The sequence below is a fragment of the Alternaria incomplexa genome (genome assembly GCF_024043165.1).
Source record: "Alternaria incomplexa strain BMP 0042 chromosome Unknown scaffold_1, whole genome shotgun sequence".
NCBI lineage: Eukaryota > Fungi > Ascomycota > Dothideomycetes > Pleosporales > Pleosporaceae > Alternaria > Alternaria incomplexa.
In genome coordinates this window covers 1-20,251 of record NW_026249850.1, presented here as the reverse complement: position 1 = coordinate 20,251, position 20,251 = coordinate 1, and the positions used below count along the sequence as shown (strand labels likewise).

Below are 20,251 nucleotides of genomic sequence, written 5' to 3'. Positions count from 1 at the left end.
TTGTCCAAAAGATCTTCTAAGCATTCGGTCACCGTTCTTCTTTTAGCCCACGAAGCCATTCCGTCACGGTGATTTCCGTTTCCCCATACCGTATAATGCTATCCTTGACGCCCTTCCAAAAGCTGGGATCTTTTAGCTGCACAACTCATGGCATAATAAGAAATGTAAGGACAACTCCACGGAACACTTAAGAGCAGTGTAACATCCCTGGCCTTCCGTTCCTTCCCAGCGACCCCCTCAGCACACCAACATGTCAAACGAAAGCCTAAGCCAAAGCTTCCTGGTCGAAGTGGACTGTAAATTCGTCACTGCACCATCGTCTGCTCGTGAGCTCGAAGATCGCGATAAGAAGCTGGCGGTCGCCTTGGGGGGTCGTAACGATGCCGCGCTAATTAACCTCTTCGGCGGCTTCTTGTGTACTGGTTCTAAACCTAACGTCCTCTTTTTGGGTCGTCTGATAGATGAGTCGCGCAATTCGAAGCCTTCCGATCTGTACTGGACTTCACGGTCCGATATACTGCAGCCGTATCAACCGGGAGGAACCACGAATCCTCTTACGATGTTTTCGGACGGTTAGTTACACTATAGCTACGTCAAAAACAGCTCTCCGCTTCCTTTTGAGAGTGCTTGATTAACTTCTGCGCAGGACCTCGCCTGAGTGGGAGTTCGGGACATGATGGAATGAAGCTAATTCCTTCATTGTTGGACGTTGGTAAGACAGATGCTATTACTCAAGGTTATCTAAATGTTCGATTGATATGGTTGTGCTGACAATAGTAGGACGCGCACCGGCAGTACTCTGTCCCCCGGGCTTTCGAATGGAAGGTGATACGGCCGTAAGAATCGAGCCCAAATAATAAAGCATGGCCTATAACTATTGTGGTGTCAGATTAAGGATGAGCAAGGAAAAAGCGATAGTAGTCGCTGGGCTAGAAGCCAAAAATGTTAGGGATTGTGACCGAGCTCACGATGAATGATGAACGCAAGCAGTGATACATCCCCGTTGCGCAACAAGTGTTCGTTCTCTGTGACATGTGCGGTAACGGTGGGCGCGCACGAACAAAGGAAAGGGCTCGCAGCTTAGGAAGCGGGGTGCGCCGCGCATTTGCATCACGCGACGACTTCAGCGTCTTCTAACTCGATCGCTTGTGGGATACGCACATACCACCAGTTTATCGCGGCCCAACCCGAGCATGTGCGCAGATGTGCTTGTCGTGGCTTTAGTCCATTCCGAGCTAACCATCTCGATAGCTCTAACATATACCGAGTCGACGACGCACACGGCGCCTTTGTACCTGCGTACCGCAGGCACTAGGCTTCTTTAAATACCACAATGCTTTGTGGATATGTGGAAAGGTAGTACTATTTCCAAATCCGCGACAAGTCTTGGTATGCACTGTTACTACACCAAGACTTATGTACCTATCGGCGGAGTAGAACGGCTAAGAGCAGTCAAGTGACGTGTGAGACTTTCCAGACTGGCAGATTTCCCGCAGCACAGGGCGCATCATATAGAGCAACAAATTTAACATCGAGCAACAGTACGAGCGGCCAAAGTGTGAGTAAAAGAAAGACTTAAGACTGCTCTTGTAACGTCCCGAATTCCAGCTTCCAGGCCTTGTCGAACCCTTCCACTGCGGATCTATTACAGCCTCGTAAAAATTGTCACAATATGCGCAAGTCCGACCTTCCTAACGCATTCATTATTGAAGTCAACGGCCGCTTCATCGCCGACCGTCCTGAGCCCGACCGTGAGGACACCGACGGCAATGTAAAGAGTGCAACCCCAGCGCACATGGGCGAGCTGAAGAATGCCGCGGTCTCCAAGTTGGTAGGCGGTCGCCTGGTCAGTCGAGAGTGGATTATGGCCGTTGTTGAGGGCGGATACGGCGATGACTATTCACCCAAGGGCCTGTGGTGGATCGACGGCCATGACGGATACGGACAGACCCCAAGGTTTGAATATGCGCGCGAGAAGCATCAGGACGTGTTATACTGCGGCACTCGTACGTACTTGTATTGCTCGCTCAAACCGCGTCTCGCGCTAACTGGTTGCAGATGACCTCATGCTTGCTTTGCCCACCGATAATGAGGTTTGGATGCATATTCAGCTTCCTCATTCTTCTGCAGGTACGTATAATACGTTGCGAACTTCGTTGCGACAGTTCCGGAGCTGAAGTTACTAGTTGGGATGATGAAGATGCACTGGCAGAAAGTATAATTAGATTGTTGTGCGTGGAGTTCGCGTAACGATGACAAGTCATGTAGAGCTTGCTGCGCAGTTCGAGTGTCGTGTCACTGAAGAACGACTTCTAAAGCCGCGGGATAGAAACATGATGATGAGTCGGCGTCTGCGTTTTCGGATCGATATGCGTTGCATGTATCCTTGTTCCTTCATGCCGTTTTTTGCTCGACTAGCCTAAAAGGAAAGTGGTCATAACACCATGCCTTAGCCAGTACCTACCATCGCCGTGTTCAGGTGAACGTAGCCGACTTCGCGGATGCATGCATCCTTGTTTGTCTTGGGCGAATCCATGTACACTTCTGTCATCATTCCAAGTAAAACACCCGATACGCTCGTAATGGTCTCCGTATTGACGCAAAATCATTATCTGCAGTTGCTCCTCAAATCTTATGTCCTGCTCCATGAACATGCGATGATCAGGCTCCAAAACCACAACACAAGGTAGTTCAATCCTTCCATCAACCGAAGCCGGTTTGATCGCTTGATTATTATCCCAGAATGGGAGGATAAAGACATCGAGCGTTGGACTATAGGGCACCTTAACGTAAAGTCCAGCAGGACGGCGTTCAAGTTGGATGAACTCAAGCTTCACTACCAAAGTCGTTAGTTTCAAGAACTTGGAGTTGTCTGCCCCATGCATGTAGTGTTGTAAGCGCAATTTTCCGACATTTTGGGAGATCGCAGCATGACTGCCGTCGAGCCAGACTTCCACTGAACAGGTATGTGAGAGGCTAGGACGTCCGTCGCGATAATGCACCTGCCCACACCAACCAATAGGTGACCAACTAGGAAATTCCTTGCGTCGAGTAGCAGGTGAGGAATGTGTCCAATGTAGGAAAAAGAATGTGCTGGAGTCTTCTATGGCAATATTCACACCCCAGATGTGATCAGCATTCTGCGCTTCGAGAGCGCCAATGATAGCGTTGAGCGCATCATGATCGTTTGTTAGATGACGTCCCGTGTAATCGTACATCATCTGCTCCATGTCCCAAAGATCTGGCGTCGTGGCTGTGTTCCGCAGTGAAGCAAAGATCGCGTGAAAGTCTTCCTCATTCTGGCGATAATTATCGCACAAATACAACACGCAGTAATGTGTGAAGTACATTCGCCGTCTTGACAAATATCCTTCCTGATACGTCCAGCCTCTCGTGTACCAGACAGACTTCAGCACGGATTCAACGATACGCCTCCGGAAATGTCCGCTAGAGTCATGCTCAAGTTGTGAGTAAGACAAAGGATTCTTGTAGTCACAGGTTACTCCTGGGAGCCCGTAATTTGCGTCTGCTCCAGCGGTCGCAATGATAGTCACTTGTGCTCCTGAATAGATATTTCCCATCTGATTAATCTGGTGTCGCTGGGCTGCACCATCGTTCTGGTCGATACACTGTCTTGATCAGCGATTGTATAAAGCGTGATACTATGAATCATACATGTCTGTCAATCCATAGGTACCGATAACCGAGCCTTATCGTAGCCTCGATGCTGTCCTCAACGGTACGAGGGAGTTTGTCCGGTAGCCGAGGAAATTGTGGAGTATCTTCCGCTGTGTGCTTGCCCCAAACATACGAGAGTGCGACGTATGCGCAATCTTTTGGAGCTGCAACGATGACTCTGTTATGACAATCCAGCACTCTCAGATCTATCAACGCGGTCCGTGCTGGGGTTTTGCATTCGGTGTGCGTCGAGATGCAATCACGTATCCAAAGCTTCGACTCCTCAAAGTTGACGCGCTTTTCATGGCCCTCGGGCAGGATGATACATGCTCTGGGATCTTCGTTATCTAGAGCATCCCATACACCGCCGCGTCTCATGTTCGGGGCGCGCATGATCCTGAGTCCGTTCGATTGCTTTGGACCAGACATGGTTTCAATCATCAGTATGGAGAGCGGCGATTAAATCTGAAAGCGTAGGCTGCTCCTCCGTTTCATCGTTGCCTCTTGTCCGATAGTTGAGAAATGTGGAGAGAAGCAACAGGCTTGCGCCCACCTGCAAGCACGATATTCCCAGGCGCTGTTGCCTAGCGCTAGTATTGAAGCGACATGGGCGAAGCGACAACGGCTGAGCCTCTCAAGGTCACGAACGGAGACTGCTATCCGTGCTACAGTATACGCGCAATCTGCCTAAGATAATTAGCTCCTAACACCTAGGTACAATCTTCGCGCAATTTCTACACGGAGTACTGACCCGTCTTTGACCAGGCCGGCTTGTGCACTGCTACAATATTGTGGTTACCTGGCGGCATCTGCTCAGCCACGAAGCGTCTGCATTCGCCCTACGCCCCGCACCCGACGTGGTTACGCAATAATTTTGATCCGCTACTTGCGATAAGGAACTCCGTTGCGCATCCTGCCAAAATGATCAATCGACAACAATGGCGACTCTTCGGCTGTACGAGCCCATGTGTGAGAAGGGGGAAAGCTGCGACGGAGACACGGAGGGCTGCTTGCCCGGGCCCGATGAGCTACCTAGGTAGGCGCGGGTGGCGGCATCGTCGTTATCACAACGGGCAAACCTCGCTAACTGACACCACCCTGTCTCGCGGCGCAATCCTGCTGGAAGGGGTGTCAGTTAAGGCGACCACCCCAAGAAGGGCGCCTAAGATGTCATGGTGTCGCTATCGAATCTCCCGGGCCAGCAGTGCGACAAGCATGTGCACCCATACGCGCTGCGATCTTTCGACGTTCGCACATCCAGTGCCAGATTCCTGGCGTATCTTTGCTTTGGACGAACTCGAAATGACGTAGAGTCTTGTGACGCGACGCCTACACACAATCTCCATTATGCTTACAGGCTCACACCGCGTCTTACCCAGTGTCAGGTCTTTCGCCACCGGGCGCACCCTTCGGCTGCTGTTCGCTGTCATTGGCATAGCCATCGGAGTCAATTTCTGCGTCCTCCTCGACTGGGCTTACATCGAATCTCTACCGAGCGATATCCTAGGGAAGCAAGCCTTCCACCCAAAGCCATTCGCGCCGCTACCGCATGGAGCCAACTGGCAAGGCGACAATGGGCTGGACTTCTGGACCTGGAACACTACGACACAGTTCAAACAGATAAAATACTCTGAATGGAGAGACGGCTCCACAGACGAATGCGCTCTCTTCCCAGTGCATCTGCTCTCGAAGGTTCAGGTCATCCTAAAGACCGGATCAGCAGACGACAAATCACGAACGGATGCTCAGCTCTCAACAGTCATAAAGTGCATCTCCAATGTTTTGATCGTCTCAGATGGCAATCATACCTATGGTCGCGACCACCGAACTATCGACGTTCTCGCAGACTTGCCACCGAACACATACCTGAAATCAGAGGACTACGTCGTTTACGAGACGCAGAAGAACGCAAGTCGCCAGGGCACGAAGCTACAACAGGGTCATGAAGGTTGGAGGCTTGACAAGTATAAATTCCTACCGGAAGTGCAAAAAGCGATTGATCACAACAAGGCGGCTGAGTGGTACGTCTTCCTGGAGAGCGATACATACATCTTCTGGGACAATGTCTTCCGTCTTTTGGAGAACTACAATAGCTCGCTGCCTTACTATTTTGGATCGCCTTCGCCCGGACGAACGTACCATTCTGACGCGCAGCCTAACGTGAAGAAACAAGTGTGGTTCGCGTACGGAGGCGCCGGCTTCATACTTTCCCAAGCCGCTGCGCATCGACTCGTTGATCGCCATCGCAACGCCTTCGGTCTCAAGGGTCCTCGTCTCACCACAGAATACAAAGAAGACATCAGGGCCGATTGTTGTGGCGACAGCATACTAGGGTGGGCGCTGCACGACAAAGCCGGGATCGATGTCAGCGGTCTATGGCCCATGTTCAGCCCCCATAGACTCGAAAACATTCCCTTTGGTAAAGACCACTGGTGCGAGCCCGTCATCAGCCTACACAAAACCGATCCAGATCTCTACAAAGACCTTTGGTCATGGGAGAACGAATGGAAAGCGAAGAGTAACCTTCCTATGCGCTATCGCAACCTGTTATACCGCGCCCTGCTCTCCGCCTTGCAAGGCGAATACCCGCAGCGCGAGAACTGGGACGCAGCCTTCGACGCGGGGTTTCAGCTCCCAGATAACTCCACGGTCCATACGAGCCTCGATGCTTGCAGAGTTGGGTGTACTGAACACGACGAATGTATGCAGTACACCTGGCATGGGCGACATTGCTACTTTGCCAAGGCATTGTATATTGGTCGTGCGAAGCAGCCGGATGGTCATCATGACCCAGAGGACAGGAAGTACGTTAGTGGCTGGGATAGGTCGAATATGGACACTTGGAACTTTGGAAAGACGTGCGCAGAGGGGCCGCATTGGGTGAAACCAAGCATCGAGCGGAGGTACTGAAAAATAATGGGTCGTGATTGGAACGTGTGCTACTGGCTACTTTTCATATCCGTCATTAGGCAAACAGTTCCCGTGATTTCTACACAATCATCAGGCGCCGCCACGATGCAGTCTCGAACAGCTTCTTCCACAAATCCGATGACGAGTTTCTACATAGTCCGACCCTTTCGAATAATTCCGGGCTAGCCTGACTTTTTCTTAGTATCAAGACAGCGTAGTCTCGATCATACGAAGACCGGTATATCTGGCTTGTGTCGCCAATGACTATGCAGTGAACCTTTCCACCAACAGGAAGCACCGTATTGTACGGCGCAGACTGGAACGGTAAATCCGCATCGAAGATCGCCCATGCTTGATCTCGTCCAACTCTGTAGTGTGCGCCGTGAAAGAAACCGTCATACTGGCATTCCACTACCTTGCATTCCACATCCAAGTACCCGCTCTTGACACGACCTGTCGGTTCCTGGCTTGCCGCAACGCAGTCATACCCACGCACAATGAAGTTGCCGGCTTGTGGAACAGATTCTAACCAGGCGATACCGCCTTCGACTGACGCCCACGACCATGAAGGCGCACGGTATTGAATGGGCCGACGAGCCAGCAATGGCGCATGTTCCATGTCACCTCCTTCCAAATGGGAGCCTTGAGCAATCCACCAACCGCTTGAATCGCTAGAAGTGGAGCGATTGGCAGAGTACCAGCAAAGGCCTGCAAGAAGATCTCCTGACCATAGCCCAGCAAGGTATGTAGAGCCCAGAATATACTGCGCTCGTTGCGCGAGGCCGGACAGAGCTGTGAGGCGATCTTCGTCATAAGCCAGTTTCTTGGATGTATAACGGACAACAAGATCATACCACACCTGATACGAATTCGGAAGATCAGGGTTATTAGACGGGTTGTCTGGTACCGCGCGACCCGGCGAGAGTAAAGCTGCCGCAAAGTGCTTTCTTCCGTGCAGCAGATGGTTTCCCGTAGTACAACAGCACCACGTTTCGCGAGAGCATTCCCAGACAATCTCCTTATGCGTGAATTGAGCAATGCGCGGGCTCAAGAGATGTTCCTGGAAAGTCCACGATCGGCTGAGTAGAGGATATGGAATAGAATCGTCGTTGGCCGCAGCTTCATCTTCTGTGTTCTCATCATGAAACTTGTTCCTAGCCTCCACGCTCGATAGTCTTAGCTGTGTATGAGTTGTGGCTTCACGGTAGATCAGCGATAAGGATGGATCGCCCGATAGCGGCTGACGTCGTGCGCATCTCAGCTCTAATTTGGAGTTTTTCGCGAATAGACCCGCGTTCGCATTCGCTGCACTAGTTCCTGCAATCGTGAGAAATGCTCTGCCATAAATGTCGGCCATTTGAGCTGCCTGCACCTCCCAGTCATCCAGATCATCCTGAATTATGCACAATGAGTCGATCCAGAGATACCGAATGTCTAGATACTGCGCTACGGTGATGGCATCACAGAATGTCTGTGGTAATGTAGTAAGTGGTATCCCAGTCTTGAATTCTGCAAGCGTCGCGGACATTGTTCGTACTGGTTGACTGTCGCCCCAACAGTGGCTTAAGCAGATGTAATCGCCAGCCTGTGATTCAGGCTCGTGGAGAATGAGGTCTTGCCCTTCGCGTAGAGGCGCTAGATCCAGTACTCGTTTTGGCAGATACGTCGTGCCTTGTACCGCGCATTCCGGGTGGTCTTGCGCGCATTTCTTGATCCACGTAGGTATATTACACAAGAAGCCCTCGGAACCAATGTTGGGATCCCTAGGAGGAGCCGGGAGACTCTTTGAGTGTGCGAGGATCGGATATCGTGGTAGTTGGTCAAGAGGATCTGCATCCGACAATTAGTTGCTGTTTGTTCAGTGCCATGTCGAATCAGTCCGTACCTTCAAAGATGTCGAGGTAGCATGTACCGTAAATCCAACCACTGGGTCTATTCGATACGTACACCGTAGGAAGACTTGCGCTTTTGTTCTGCACCACAACTTCGTCAACTTCCGGTTCTGGGCGATATGAACTTGTGACATATGCTCGTGCAATTTCGAAAAGCAATGCGCACAGTTGACATCCGTGTTCCAGGCTTTCCTCAAGCTTTAGAGTCGTCGAGCTTCGCTCAGCTGCAAGACTTCGACAAGATGGACACTCGGACGCTGCGATCGTAGGTGAGAGGGATGTCACAATCTCGGCATTGTCCGCATCATACTTCGTAATGTTCAAGGCCGTGGGTTCAGTAGAGCGGTCTGGAAAAGTTCCGCCGTTGTCATAGGCTTCGTTGATATTACCCTGGATCCTGACCACCTCTTCTTGAACCTCCTGGACCTGGGCTGCTACAGCGTCGCTTCTGTTTGCAGTGCGCTCAATGCCGGTCAATCGTGCCTCCATACTATTCAGTCTCTCTACTATGCTCAGTAACCTTGTGTCCAGTTGATCGATTCGCTTCGTAGTTGGAGACTCGTCCTCAATAGGCTTTGCGCCATGTTCTGCGCCCAGGGTCAACTTGTTTGCATGATCACTTGTACTGAACAACTCCTCCTCTGACGACAGACTTCCTAAAGCTGGAAGAGACCCAGTTCCACGGTCGCACTGGGCTAGTTGATGCGGCATTTGGGCATCGGATAGATCATAGACCAGCATGGCGGGCTGGGCCATGTCCGGTGGACGAGGTGATTTGAACGTGATTTTGAGCATCGTGAATACAAATGTGGGGGCTAAAGGCAGAAAACAGGCTGCGCAAAGTTAAGCGCTCTTTTTCAGAAGGCGATGTCTGTAATATATGGGGTTGACAAACTCGAAGTAAGACAACCAGCACCACCAGGATAAAGTGAGCATGTGGACGACGAATCTGACCAAGAAGCCAAACAAGACAACATCTTATAGTTCCCCGTTGCTGCAACGTACGCACCTGTTCTGCAATCAATGCAAATGCCTTCGATCATCACAGCTGAACAAGTGAGTGCTATCCAATGAAACCCTGTTGGCTTGCTCAGCCTGCTTCCATCCATGTATTCGACACCTTATGCAGTAATGAGAAGCGAGCCACCGTGAGCGCCGATGTTGCCTGAGGCCAATGCAAGTAGCGAAAAGATGCCCTGTGCCGCGTGGTGGGTGTACCAAGGCTGACGAGCATTGCATAGCGGCGTCGTGACGGTACCGATCCGCGAGTGGCGACCTGCCCATAACATAGAACGGCCTGTACAGCATTTCGCGCACAATAGATGTAGATGAATTAATGCACAGATGCGCAACATCACCGCCACCATGATTTGAAGACGTCGACGCAGTGTCGTTTCGCCGACCCAACCTTGGAAGCCTGTGTTGTGGATGAACAGCGAGACCAGACAGCCATAGCAGCCAGCAGCAGGCTACGAAGGAGCTAGTCACTTTTGAAGACCATACCCCAGGCCGAATCCGGTGTAGCCCTGGGAGTTACTAGACAAGCTCCTTCGCACATCAGGAACCTGTGTACAACTCAGTCATTCAACTCCTTGTTCATGTACCGTTCAGCGACGTCGAACATCTGCGCGCCTCTCCAGGCAACAATGAAGACTCGCCGTGACGCCTATTCGCTGTCGCGAAAGTGTCTCGCAGTTTTCGCATGAAGTTGCATCGAAAAATTGTAATGAAAACGCGGCGATAGGAAAGAACACGGCGCGAGAGCAGCCATTGCGTTGTGACGGCGGCCGCTGCCTGCATACGTAATCAGGCACAAAAGGGATGGCGGGGTACATTCACGTGACGGAGGTGGAGGATTGCAGCGTCCTGCTCACACCGGAGCAAAGGAGTAGGGAACAGCGTCGGATGCGCAACATCAAGGCCGCAATTCGAAGTTGTCGAAGACAGGAAAGGAAGTCCGCGATGTTCATCCCTGCCGCATGCTTGCACCATTTTGTGGAGGCATGGTGGCCCGATTAGCTGCGGAATGTCTTGCGCTAGCGTCTCCGTATCAGTATCTGCAGTCAGCAGGCAGCTCGCATCAAAACTTGTGACGGCGCTGCAACGGCCCAGGCAGCGACCTAGCGGACATGTCAGCTCTCCAAGCCCGGCGGGAGTAGTGTGTCGGCGTTCGCATGTTGAGATGCGCGCCCGATGCTTCGGCACTAATCAAGATTGGCGGCCGAGGCAGGGTCTTTTTTGAGCGGTGGACCCTTCTTTGATCACACAACATCCATGAATCATCCTTTCGACTTTTCCATCTCGACCAATTACCGCCGTCCCAGCGCCAGGAAACGCGTTCCAGATGCAGATGGCGTCATGCGGGTCGACCGTTAGTCCATCTGTTCCTGCCATCGCGGTGCGGCGCCTTACCACAACCGAAACGGTGGATGGTGAGGCATAGATTTCACGCTTTCGGAGCGTGGCATGCGCGAGCCTAAACCGCGGGCTGCCGACTGTTTTCCTTCTTCCACGTTTTGCATACTCAACTTTACGACTGCAAAGACAACATACGAGATCCCTACCTCGACTCGTCATCCTGCTTCGCGCGCATCGCTTGCATCCTCCCGCGAAGCGAACACCCCGCTATAGACATCGCAGCAGCGACGCGACGGTACTCGGCCCGCCAATAGCCTGCTCAGCAGCCCACACAGTCGCGACCATGGCGACAACGCCCATCGAACACCCCTCGACTGTCAGCAGTCTGCCCACGCGCCAGAAGCCTATTCCATACTCCTTCGCCAATGGCCGGCGCACCCCGCTGTCGTCCATCCTCCCTCCCCTCGTCTTCGGTACGGCCACGTTCAACTCCCAGTACAACACCGACCCCTTCGCGCTCGACACAACTGGTCTCGTGACCTCGGCGCTCACACACGGCATTCGCGCTTTCGATACCTCGCCTTACTACGGCCCATCCGAACAACTGCTCGGCGATGCGCTTGCGACACCATTCGTTCGGGAGACGTTCCCGCGCAACTCATACATGATCCTGACCAAGGTCGGGCGGACAGGGAGCGAAGAGTTCGACTACAGCAAGGAGTGGGTGCGCCAGAGCGTCAACAGGAGTTTGGAGAGACTACACACTGAATACCTGGACATGGTATACTGCCACGACGTCGAGTTCGTGAGCCCGGCGGAGGTTTTGGAAGCAGTCAAGGAACTCCGCCGCCTTAGGGACAAAGAGGGCACAGTTCGGTATATTGGTATCTGTGGATACCCACTGGACGTGCTGGGCGACATGGCTGAGCTCATCCTCCGCGAGACCGGCGAGCCACTCGATGCGGTGCAGTCCTACGCCAACTTCACGCTCCAGAACCAGTCGCTCGCCGGCCCGCGCGGCATCTTGCGCCTGAAGAATGCAGGCGTCGACGTCGTCCCGAACGCCTCCATCCTTGGTATGGGCCTCCTCCGACACGACGGCATACCCGTTGGTGGCCTCGGAGACTGGCACCCTGCCCCATCTTCTCTCCGCGAGGCAGTGCGCAAAGCGAGCCACTTCTGCGACGACTACGGCGAGCGCATCGAGGTTATCGCCATCCGCTTCGCGCTCGAGACATGGATATCTGCTGGCGCGCTGTGTGGATCCCGCGGAGATCCCGCATCGGGCGTGCCCTGGACCCACGAGTCCATCGACGACGTCGGTGGCTCCAAGCTGGGTGTCAGTGTCATCGGTGTCTCGCGCGCACCCGAGTTGGAGAAGACAATGCTCGTTTGGCGATCTATTCTCGATGGATTGGAGGGCGGCAAGGAGACTGCGGTTCAAGCAGGCCGGTGGTACCGCGCGTGGGAGTGGAGCAGGAACCGCAGGAAGGCAGTGCAGATCCTCGCCGAGGGGGTCCAAGAGGTGCTCGGTGATGGCTTTGGCTACGAATGGGCGAGCCCTGAACCGGGGTTCGTCAACAAGAGGGTGAAGGATGCGAAGAAGGCAGCGCAAAGTGATGCGCCTGCGGCGTGGTTGACGCCCGCTGCGAGCCCGGAGGCGGTGCCGGTGAAGGATGCAGGCGAGGTCGCCGAGGACAAGTCTCTGCCGCTACGGTAACAGTAGAGATGATGCACATGTATATAGTGAATTGGATCGCACATCTCCTAGAGTCCAGTCACTCCATCGTCACCTTTTCGCTTCGTCAACGCGACAGTAGAGAACACTAAGCGACCCTTCTACCCAGACAACAAGTCACCCGCCTATTTGTTCGCCACAACCCCGACCGCGGACGTCTTACTCTGCCTAATCATGCTCTTATACCCCTCAATCTGCGCAACACCCACAACAACAAGCTCCTCCACCGTCTGCGAATCCAGCCCCTCCTTCCAAAGCATAACCCATCCGTTCGCCTGTGCGTGATCAACCTGCGCAACCATAACAAGACTCGTCCCATCCCTCAACTCCCACGACGCCGCGCCCGCAACCTCCATACCCGTGCCCTTCCAATGCAGTTTCCCCAGTCCACCGCCCGCAGCAACTCTCTGCTTCGACGTGCTAATCTCGATGCAATGCCCATTGCGGAGAGGAAAGTCGATAGTCGCGGAGAACATGTGGTAGTCGATGAGCGCGACTTCTTAGGCGGAGTTCATGGGCGAGGTGACGTGCATCTTGCTTCCCTATGCCCTACCCTAGAGGACGTCTTAGGGCTACAGGCCCTAAGCAAATTTTAGTAAGAGCGATAAGGCTAACTTTATTAGGATAGAGAATAACGGACCATTATTGTGCAAATTCTGGTACGTGCGCAGCAATGTTAGGGTGCGATATTAGTAACCCGCAGTGCAATATTAGCAGGCCTAGGTACAATATTGCTAGGTGCAAGACTAATATTAGCGGCAGCAGGTGCGATATTAGTAGGTCTAGAAGCAATATTAGATACCTAATATCGCCTATTTTAATCTAAAATAGCGATTAAAATTATTCTAACTAACGTAGGTGCATGCTTCGCGGTCCAGCATGCTTCGCGGTCCACCTGTGCTAAGACCCCACCAAAACTACCTCTACCCTATAATACATAATCAACTACACTAGATAGAACTACTAAAGGAAGCTAGAATACAGACTACGCTTTAGGCTATTAAACAAGACGCGACTCTCTTATTGCGACGCGCTACAGCTACCTACAACGTCTCTTATACGACTCTACGTGTCACGAGAGGCTACGAGTAGTAAATTCAGAGCTTACTTTAGAAGCTTAATCGTTATGCTACGTACAGTACTTAGGCGTAATACAAGACGTTGCGTAAGGAAACAGCAGCAGAATGTTTAGGCAGTAAGGAAATATAGGCAGAGCCTATGCGCGCGGCGCTTAGGCTCTAGCTAGCTAATTAATAAAATCTAGGTGCTTAATAAGTACCTAGCGTTTGTGCGCACGTTTAGGTGTTAGAGAAACTACAGTAGTTACTATAACAGTACTCTAACCAATATAAGGCGACGGATTATGCACAATCCGCGCCCGATTTGGTATCGCGTTAGAGTTCGCTAACTAAGAAAGGAAATCTAGAGGGCATAATCCGTGCGCATAATCTGCGGGCTTTAACAGTATTGCAATGTACTAAAACTTACCTAGAAGATGCAAGATAACGCTGCAAATCTAGTGCATTCTTTAGAATACCTGCAGCTAGCACTGTTGTTAAGATATTTGTGCGTGAACTTTGGCTGGAGAGACTTGACGTTTCTTGCTGAAGTTAGAGCTTGTAACTTTTGACTACTGTGTTTGTGCGTACGATGAGCTAGTTCGCTAGATAAGCTACTCTACTAACATTAGACGATTGCATAAATAAGGCTGTAGAGCCACCTATAATAGCTATTATTACGAGATTTTATAAGGTTGTAGTAATTATATTATTGCGATAAAGTTGCGCTACTTATATTTACTTAGTAACTTAGTTGTACGCCTGTAGCGGGTTGTCTGAGTCGGGACGGCTAGTGCAGGCACCTTACCTTGTACATAAGATAGGTTAACAACGCCACGCTTCTAACGCTTCTGCTTTTAAGTAGAGCTTTGTAAGGCCTTACGCTTGCTGTTTTAGAGCTGTTGTATAGCTTTTTAAGAGTCGCGAGCTGCTTTTTTAGCTTTCTTTTTAGCCTCTTTCGCAGCTCTCTTCTTCTCTCTTACCTTCTTAAGTCTCTCTTTCTTAATACGCTTTTCTTTAGCTACCTAAAGCTTGTAGAGTCTTGCCTACTTCTTAAGGTATACCCTCTCGGCTTTCTGTACTTGTTTAAGTTGTTGTTAGTGTTATTAAGCTGCCTTATCGTCCCGAGCCTAACGGACCTTACGAGGAGACTAGAAGACAGCGCCACCGTAATACTTATAAGGCTTGTTGAGTTGTAGAGTGTAGAACTTCTTCTTCTGTCTCTTTCTAACGTTTAAAGCAGCTCTTAGGCCCCTTAACTTGCTCTTAAGGATACTTGCCTAGGCTAAGATGTGGTGTAAACTTCGGCTAAGCTTTTTAACGTTCTTATCGCTTTAATCTTTTACTGCACGACGTATAAGACTCTCTAATTTAACCTAATCCTCACCGCTAAGTACAGAAGTAGAGCTCTTGTCTGAACTAGAGTCCCCCTAACTAAACCGGCTGAGTATAACTTCAGGATTGGGTAGGTAGATCTCTGTCACTTTAAACGCTCTCTTAATAGCTTAAGGCTTGAAGGCAGCCGTCTAAGACCTCTAGAAGAGCGGAAAGAAGTCTCCTTTTGTTACTAGAAGGATGCCTTAGCTGTTCTGAAGGTAGTTTAAAAGCTCTGTTAAGTAGAAAGTCGAAAGAGGTTTAAATAACGCTATATCTAGAGGTTAAAGCGTGTAGGTTGAACGAGGGGGAAATATAGCTAATAGAATCTTGTTGTCGTTGCAATAATTAATAAAGTCTATAGTAAGATAGGATCTATAGCTGTTAAGGAGGAGTAATTAGTACCTAGAGCGAGCGTGCTGTCTGGTCTCCCTGTTAAACACCTCCTTTAACTAGACAAGCCCTTATTGTTATTGGTCTAGCCTAAAGAAGACAAGGAGAGAAAGACGGAGTGCTTTAATAGATTAATTGCCTTAGCCTATAAGGATTGTAGGGCTCCCGCGGTCGACTAGAAGATAAGAGATAGCGACAACGCTGTACTGTCTAAGAAAATACAGGCTAGAACTATTACCTATTAAGTATTGCTATCCTAGAGGGCTAAAGTAACCTCTTTTTAATTATATATTGCCCTGTCGAAGGCCCGTTTTGAACGCCTAAGCGTACTAATTTGGAAGCCCTTCTCGTCTATATTAAAGATATTAGAGGGCTCTATATTGTAATCCTTTATCTTATTGTGTAACAGCTTAAAGTACAACCTATACTTTGCTTCTAAGTCTGCCTTGTAACGTTTGCGGTTTATCCTAGTAGTCCAACGCGTGACGAGACGTCTCTACTAGCTAAGAAGAACGCAAATCGACGTATTATAAGCCTCGTAGGTGGTAAACGTCTCTTAGTAAGTGTCGTAATGTATTGTATAAGCTCCGTCTCTTGTTGTAGATGTAGAGAGAGGCGTTTGAGCCTATATAGCCGCGTTTAACCTCGGTGTCTTTGAGCGAGCGTCGTCCGGTCTATATTGTATCTTTTTGCAACTTCGCGATAGCTAAAAGATGCGCCTTGCTACGCGATTTGATATCTTTAATTGCTTTCTTAATCGGGTCTATGGTCGTGGAGTTATAACGCGTTTTGTATAGGGTAGTAGTGTTAGTGGGGTAGCTTATTTAGCGAACTGGCTTATCGTACGCACAGACACGGCACTGTTACGATGTTTAGGCCGGTCGACACAAAAGAGGTGGGAAAGAAAGAGGGAGAATTAGATCTTAAAGTTATGCTATCTACCGCAAGGTGCTGCTACCTGTAAGTTCTTAAAGCCTCTACTCCGCCTCCGCCTAAAGCTCTTAAACAAGGGAATTATACACAAAACGCTAGCGCAGAACTAGGCCCTCGCACTCGCCCGCGATGTATCTATCCTACTTATTAACCTGCTTAAGACTAGAAAGACACCGAACTACGCTACTACTACTAACAGCTTGGAACAAGATAAATGCGCGTTAAGGGCGATTATAGAGGACCTTGTTGCCGTAGGCGCGATTAATGTAAGCCTAGATGCGATCGCTATTCTCTAACTTGCTAACGAGCATGCCTTCCTTATTGTTGTAGACGATAGGGTAGGTGCGCGCAGAATTAGCGAAGATAAACTTGCCGGGGGTGCGGTTGTAGTTGTCGGGAAGCGTAGTATTAGGCAGGGAAGGGAGGGAGCGGAGTTCGGCGGGAGTTGGCATATCAAAGTTAATTGCGTCCTAGAGACAGAGTTAGCTTGTTGCGTGTTAGTAAAGCAGCGACGTAAAGGTACATACACTGAGGCTAACCTTACTAATTAGCTTATAGTGTAGGCCTTGGACACTATTAGTGGATAGAGTTCTAGAGGTTAAGGCGTTAGAGAGGTATGCCATAGTAAGAGAAGTGTGCTGGAATTGTGTTGATGTAGAGAAGTTGTAAAGTTGCAACAAAGGAGCAGCAGAAAGGCGCTAATATATACCTAGAGAAGCACGAGCTACTTGAATAAGAAGAATAGTAAAGTAGAACAATCTGCAGTGAAGGCAGCAGCTAATCCGAGCGTTAGATTAAGCAAGATATCTGCAGTGAAGTTGAAATGACCGCAGCGACGTCGCGCGGCAAGTCCCGCAGAACTTTACATGCGGATCTAGCAGATCTAGATGTAAAGGCGGCAGCTAATTAGAGCGCTAGGTTGCCGGAGATGCCTGCGGCGAAGGTAAGTTGACTGTCGCGGTGACGCTGAGCTGATTGTTGCGGTAACGCCGAGTTGCTTGTCGCTGTAAAGGTAGGTTGATTGTTAAGGTAAAGTCGCGCAGTAAGCCCCGCCAGCCTTCACGTGCGGATCTAGCAGATCTAGATGTAAAGGCAGCAGCTAATTGCAGCGCTAGGAGGATAGACACGTCTGCGGCGAAGGCGACTTAGTTCTTGCTGCGACGCTAAGCTCGTTCGTGCTATAACGCGGAGTTGACTGTTAAGGTAAAGTCGCGCAAACGTAGGCCTTCCTATGCGGATCTAGCCGATCTAGGTGTAAAGGCAGCAGTTAATTAGAGCGCTAGGTTGCTAGAGATCTTTGCGGCAAAGGTGAGTTAATTGTTGCGGTAACGCTGAGCTCGTTGTTGCTGTAACGCTAGGTTGATTATCACGGTAAAGTCGCGCGGTTAGCCTTTACGTGCGCATCTAGCTAATTGCGTTGTAAAGGCGGCAGCTAAGCAGAGTGCTACGTTGTTAGAGATATTCGCGGCGAAGGCGAGTTAATTGTTGCTGTAAAGGTGGATTGATTGTTAAGGTAAAGTCGCGCGGCAAGTCCCGCTAGCCTCCGCGTGCAGATCTAGCAGATTTAGATGTAAAGGCGACGGCTAATTAGAGCGCTAGGTTGCTAGAGATATCTGCGGCGAAGGCGAGTTGATTGTCTCCCTGTTGCTGAGTTAACTGTTAAGGTAAAGGCAGCAGCTAACCCGGGCGTCAGACGGGTGGAGATATCTATAGCGAAGAAGGCGGTGGTAGAACAACCTACGGTAAAGGCTACACGTGCGATTATTAACGAGGGGATAGTACGTATATAAAGCTAGACGTCCTTTGTTACCTTAGCTCTTTCTTTATCTAACTACTAGAGAATTGGTTAGCTACTACACACCTTTTGACTACTCTTTCTAAGTACTATGTCCGCCTCTACGTCCCTCCCTAGCGACGATTAGATCAAGGCGTTCTTCGCGAACGACTTGTCTCTTAGTTAATTTGTTAAGTTCTGTACGCATTACCTCACGCGCTATATCTACAACAGCTAACAAGGCATAAAGTGGAGACTTACCTCTTTAGTGTCCGCATTACTCCCCGCGCCTGCGCTATTATCTTCAAGGCCGCCAACTGCATTAACCCGTCTACCTTTCTAAGCCTAGCCTCTGAGTTCTTCGCCTGCGAGACAATTAAGTCCTACCTTACTAACCCTATCTGCACTAACGCCAATCTTATCTACACTTCTTAACCTAACCTGCCGACATTTAGATGGCTTCTTACCTAGTATAACCTAGCCTAAAGCAGCGGGATTAACTTTAAGGCGCTTACGGCTGTGTTGGCAACCGCAAGCCGCACAAGCTACCTTTCTAGTAACGGTGCGGTATGCGACGGCTGTCTTCGGAGTAGCGCGCGGCTTATAGATAAGTGTCGGAATATTAGCGCTAAGAATCTGCTTGAGGGCCTAGGTCTTAGTGCTCTAACCTGTACAAACTGCTTCGCTGCTAGTGTAGCATGCGAATAGCAAAAGGCAGATAAGGAGGCTGCTTCTAAGGGATGCTAGGAGTTGGAGGGAAAGAGAGCTACGAAGAAGACACTTGTTAAGTTAGGATAGACAAGAGATGGTACTTATTTGATTACAATTCTATCTACTTACTACTCTTTCTATTTGCATTGTACTTCACGGTAATAGGTCCTTATCGCAACGAGCAGGTTTAACGTAGTCTTTTGTTCTGCAGCATCTAAGCTCTAGTAGAGTTAGCTAGCGCTTGTCCTTGGCTGCTACTGCTAAATCGACCTTCTTAACGTTTTCTAACTCGTTGCTCTTATTGCTCTTCTTGTCCGAGTTAGGAATCGCATAGATGCGCAAGGCTTGACTTGCCTCTATGCTAGATCGCTCTGCGCATAGAATTAGGCCGCCGCTAAGACTACTAGGACCTAACCAGGCATTAAACTCGCGGCTAAGCTGCACTGTAGGCGCATTAACACGCTGCATAAGTTGTAGCTATACTGTCTACTCCGCGACTCGCAGCGTCTGCTCTACCTAACAGAATGTTACTGTATCTGCCGGCATAAGCAAGAGACAGCCCCAACCTAGCACCTAAGCGGCTTCGTACTATTAACGAGATCGCTTTAGCTAGTTGTTGTACGCTACCCACGTACCAGAAGGTTGTTCTTGTTCCTAGAGGATCTGCTTGGCTTAGGCACGCACATGGCCCTCTCCCTCTTGCTAGCTTTTACCCTAGCCCTTTCGAAGATCCGCTTTCTCTAGCATGTTAACTGTCTGCTAGTATCTCTAACTAATGCTAGCTAAACCCTATTGAACAACAATAGCTGCGGTGGACTTTACGTTTTCGGCCTGCGTTACTGCGTCTTAGATAAGGTTAAAGAGAGACCTTGTCTGACCTGCTGTGTTTAATGGCAAGGCAATACAAACTAGTTGACCTAATTGTTACTAGTTCTGCATAAACTGCGTTGCATCGCGTCTTGCTGTAGGGCTGCTAAGCTGCTAGGCATTGCGAAGCATTGTTATAGCAGTGACGTAGGGGAGCCGCGCAGTACAAAAGAAGTTAAGCTAGCCTATCCTCTGCCCTAGAATCTAGGCGATATTAGGCACGTTACTGTCGCTTATTGCATAATACGCTAGCTGCTTAGCAGCAGCAGCATTTGGTTTTAGAGCTACAAGCCCGCGTTCTTCTCTCCGCTTTGCTGTAACTGCCGCCTGTTTCTTCTTGCGTGCTACCTTTGCTTTGCAATTGTTGTTAGAGACGCGGCTAGTATAAAGAGGGGGTGTAACGTTATCTTCCTTATTGTTATAAGCACTCTCCTCCTTGGCCCTGTTGTTATGCGCAACTTCTTCTTCGTCTTCCGTCTCGTGTGCATCCTGCCCAGCACTATAGCTTCTCCTCCGTCTGCCTCGCCTCTAGTGGTGGCCTGCAACAGGGTCCTCCTCGCTCTCG

General features: G+C 50.1%; 4 protein-coding genes across 4 annotated transcripts; 3 read left to right on the top strand and 1 right to left on the bottom strand.

The window, feature by feature from the left end:
* Positions 1–1,672: 1,672 nt before the first annotated feature.
* J4E90_000004 (uncharacterized protein) lies at positions 1,673–2,221 on the top strand (the record flags this gene model as incomplete). Its single annotated transcript, XM_051429602.1, has 3 exons — positions 1,673–2,006; positions 2,059–2,130; positions 2,187–2,221. 3 exons carry the CDS (start codon positions 1,673–1,675, stop codon positions 2,219–2,221), a joined length of 441 nt encoding a protein of 146 aa, XP_051295089.1.
* A 2,804-nt stretch (positions 2,222–5,025) lies between these two features.
* Positions 5,026–6,588, top strand: J4E90_000003 (uncharacterized protein; the record flags this gene model as incomplete). The annotated part of the gene is made up of 1 exon (XM_051429601.1): positions 5,026–6,588. One exon carries the CDS (start codon positions 5,026–5,028, stop codon positions 6,586–6,588), a length of 1,563 nt encoding a protein of 520 aa, XP_051295088.1.
* Positions 6,589–8,462: 1,874 nt separating this feature from the next.
* J4E90_000002 (uncharacterized protein) lies at positions 8,463–9,275 on the bottom strand (the record flags this gene model as incomplete). Its single annotated transcript, XM_051429600.1, has 1 exon — positions 8,463–9,275. One exon carries the CDS (start codon positions 9,273–9,275, stop codon positions 8,463–8,465), a length of 813 nt encoding a protein of 270 aa, XP_051295087.1.
* Positions 9,276–11,181: 1,906 nt separating this feature from the next.
* Positions 11,182–12,558, top strand: J4E90_000001 (uncharacterized protein; the record flags this gene model as incomplete). The annotated part of the gene is made up of 1 exon (XM_051429599.1): positions 11,182–12,558. One exon carries the CDS (start codon positions 11,182–11,184, stop codon positions 12,556–12,558), a length of 1,377 nt encoding a protein of 458 aa, XP_051295086.1.
* Positions 12,559–20,251: the final 7,693 nt, after the last annotated feature.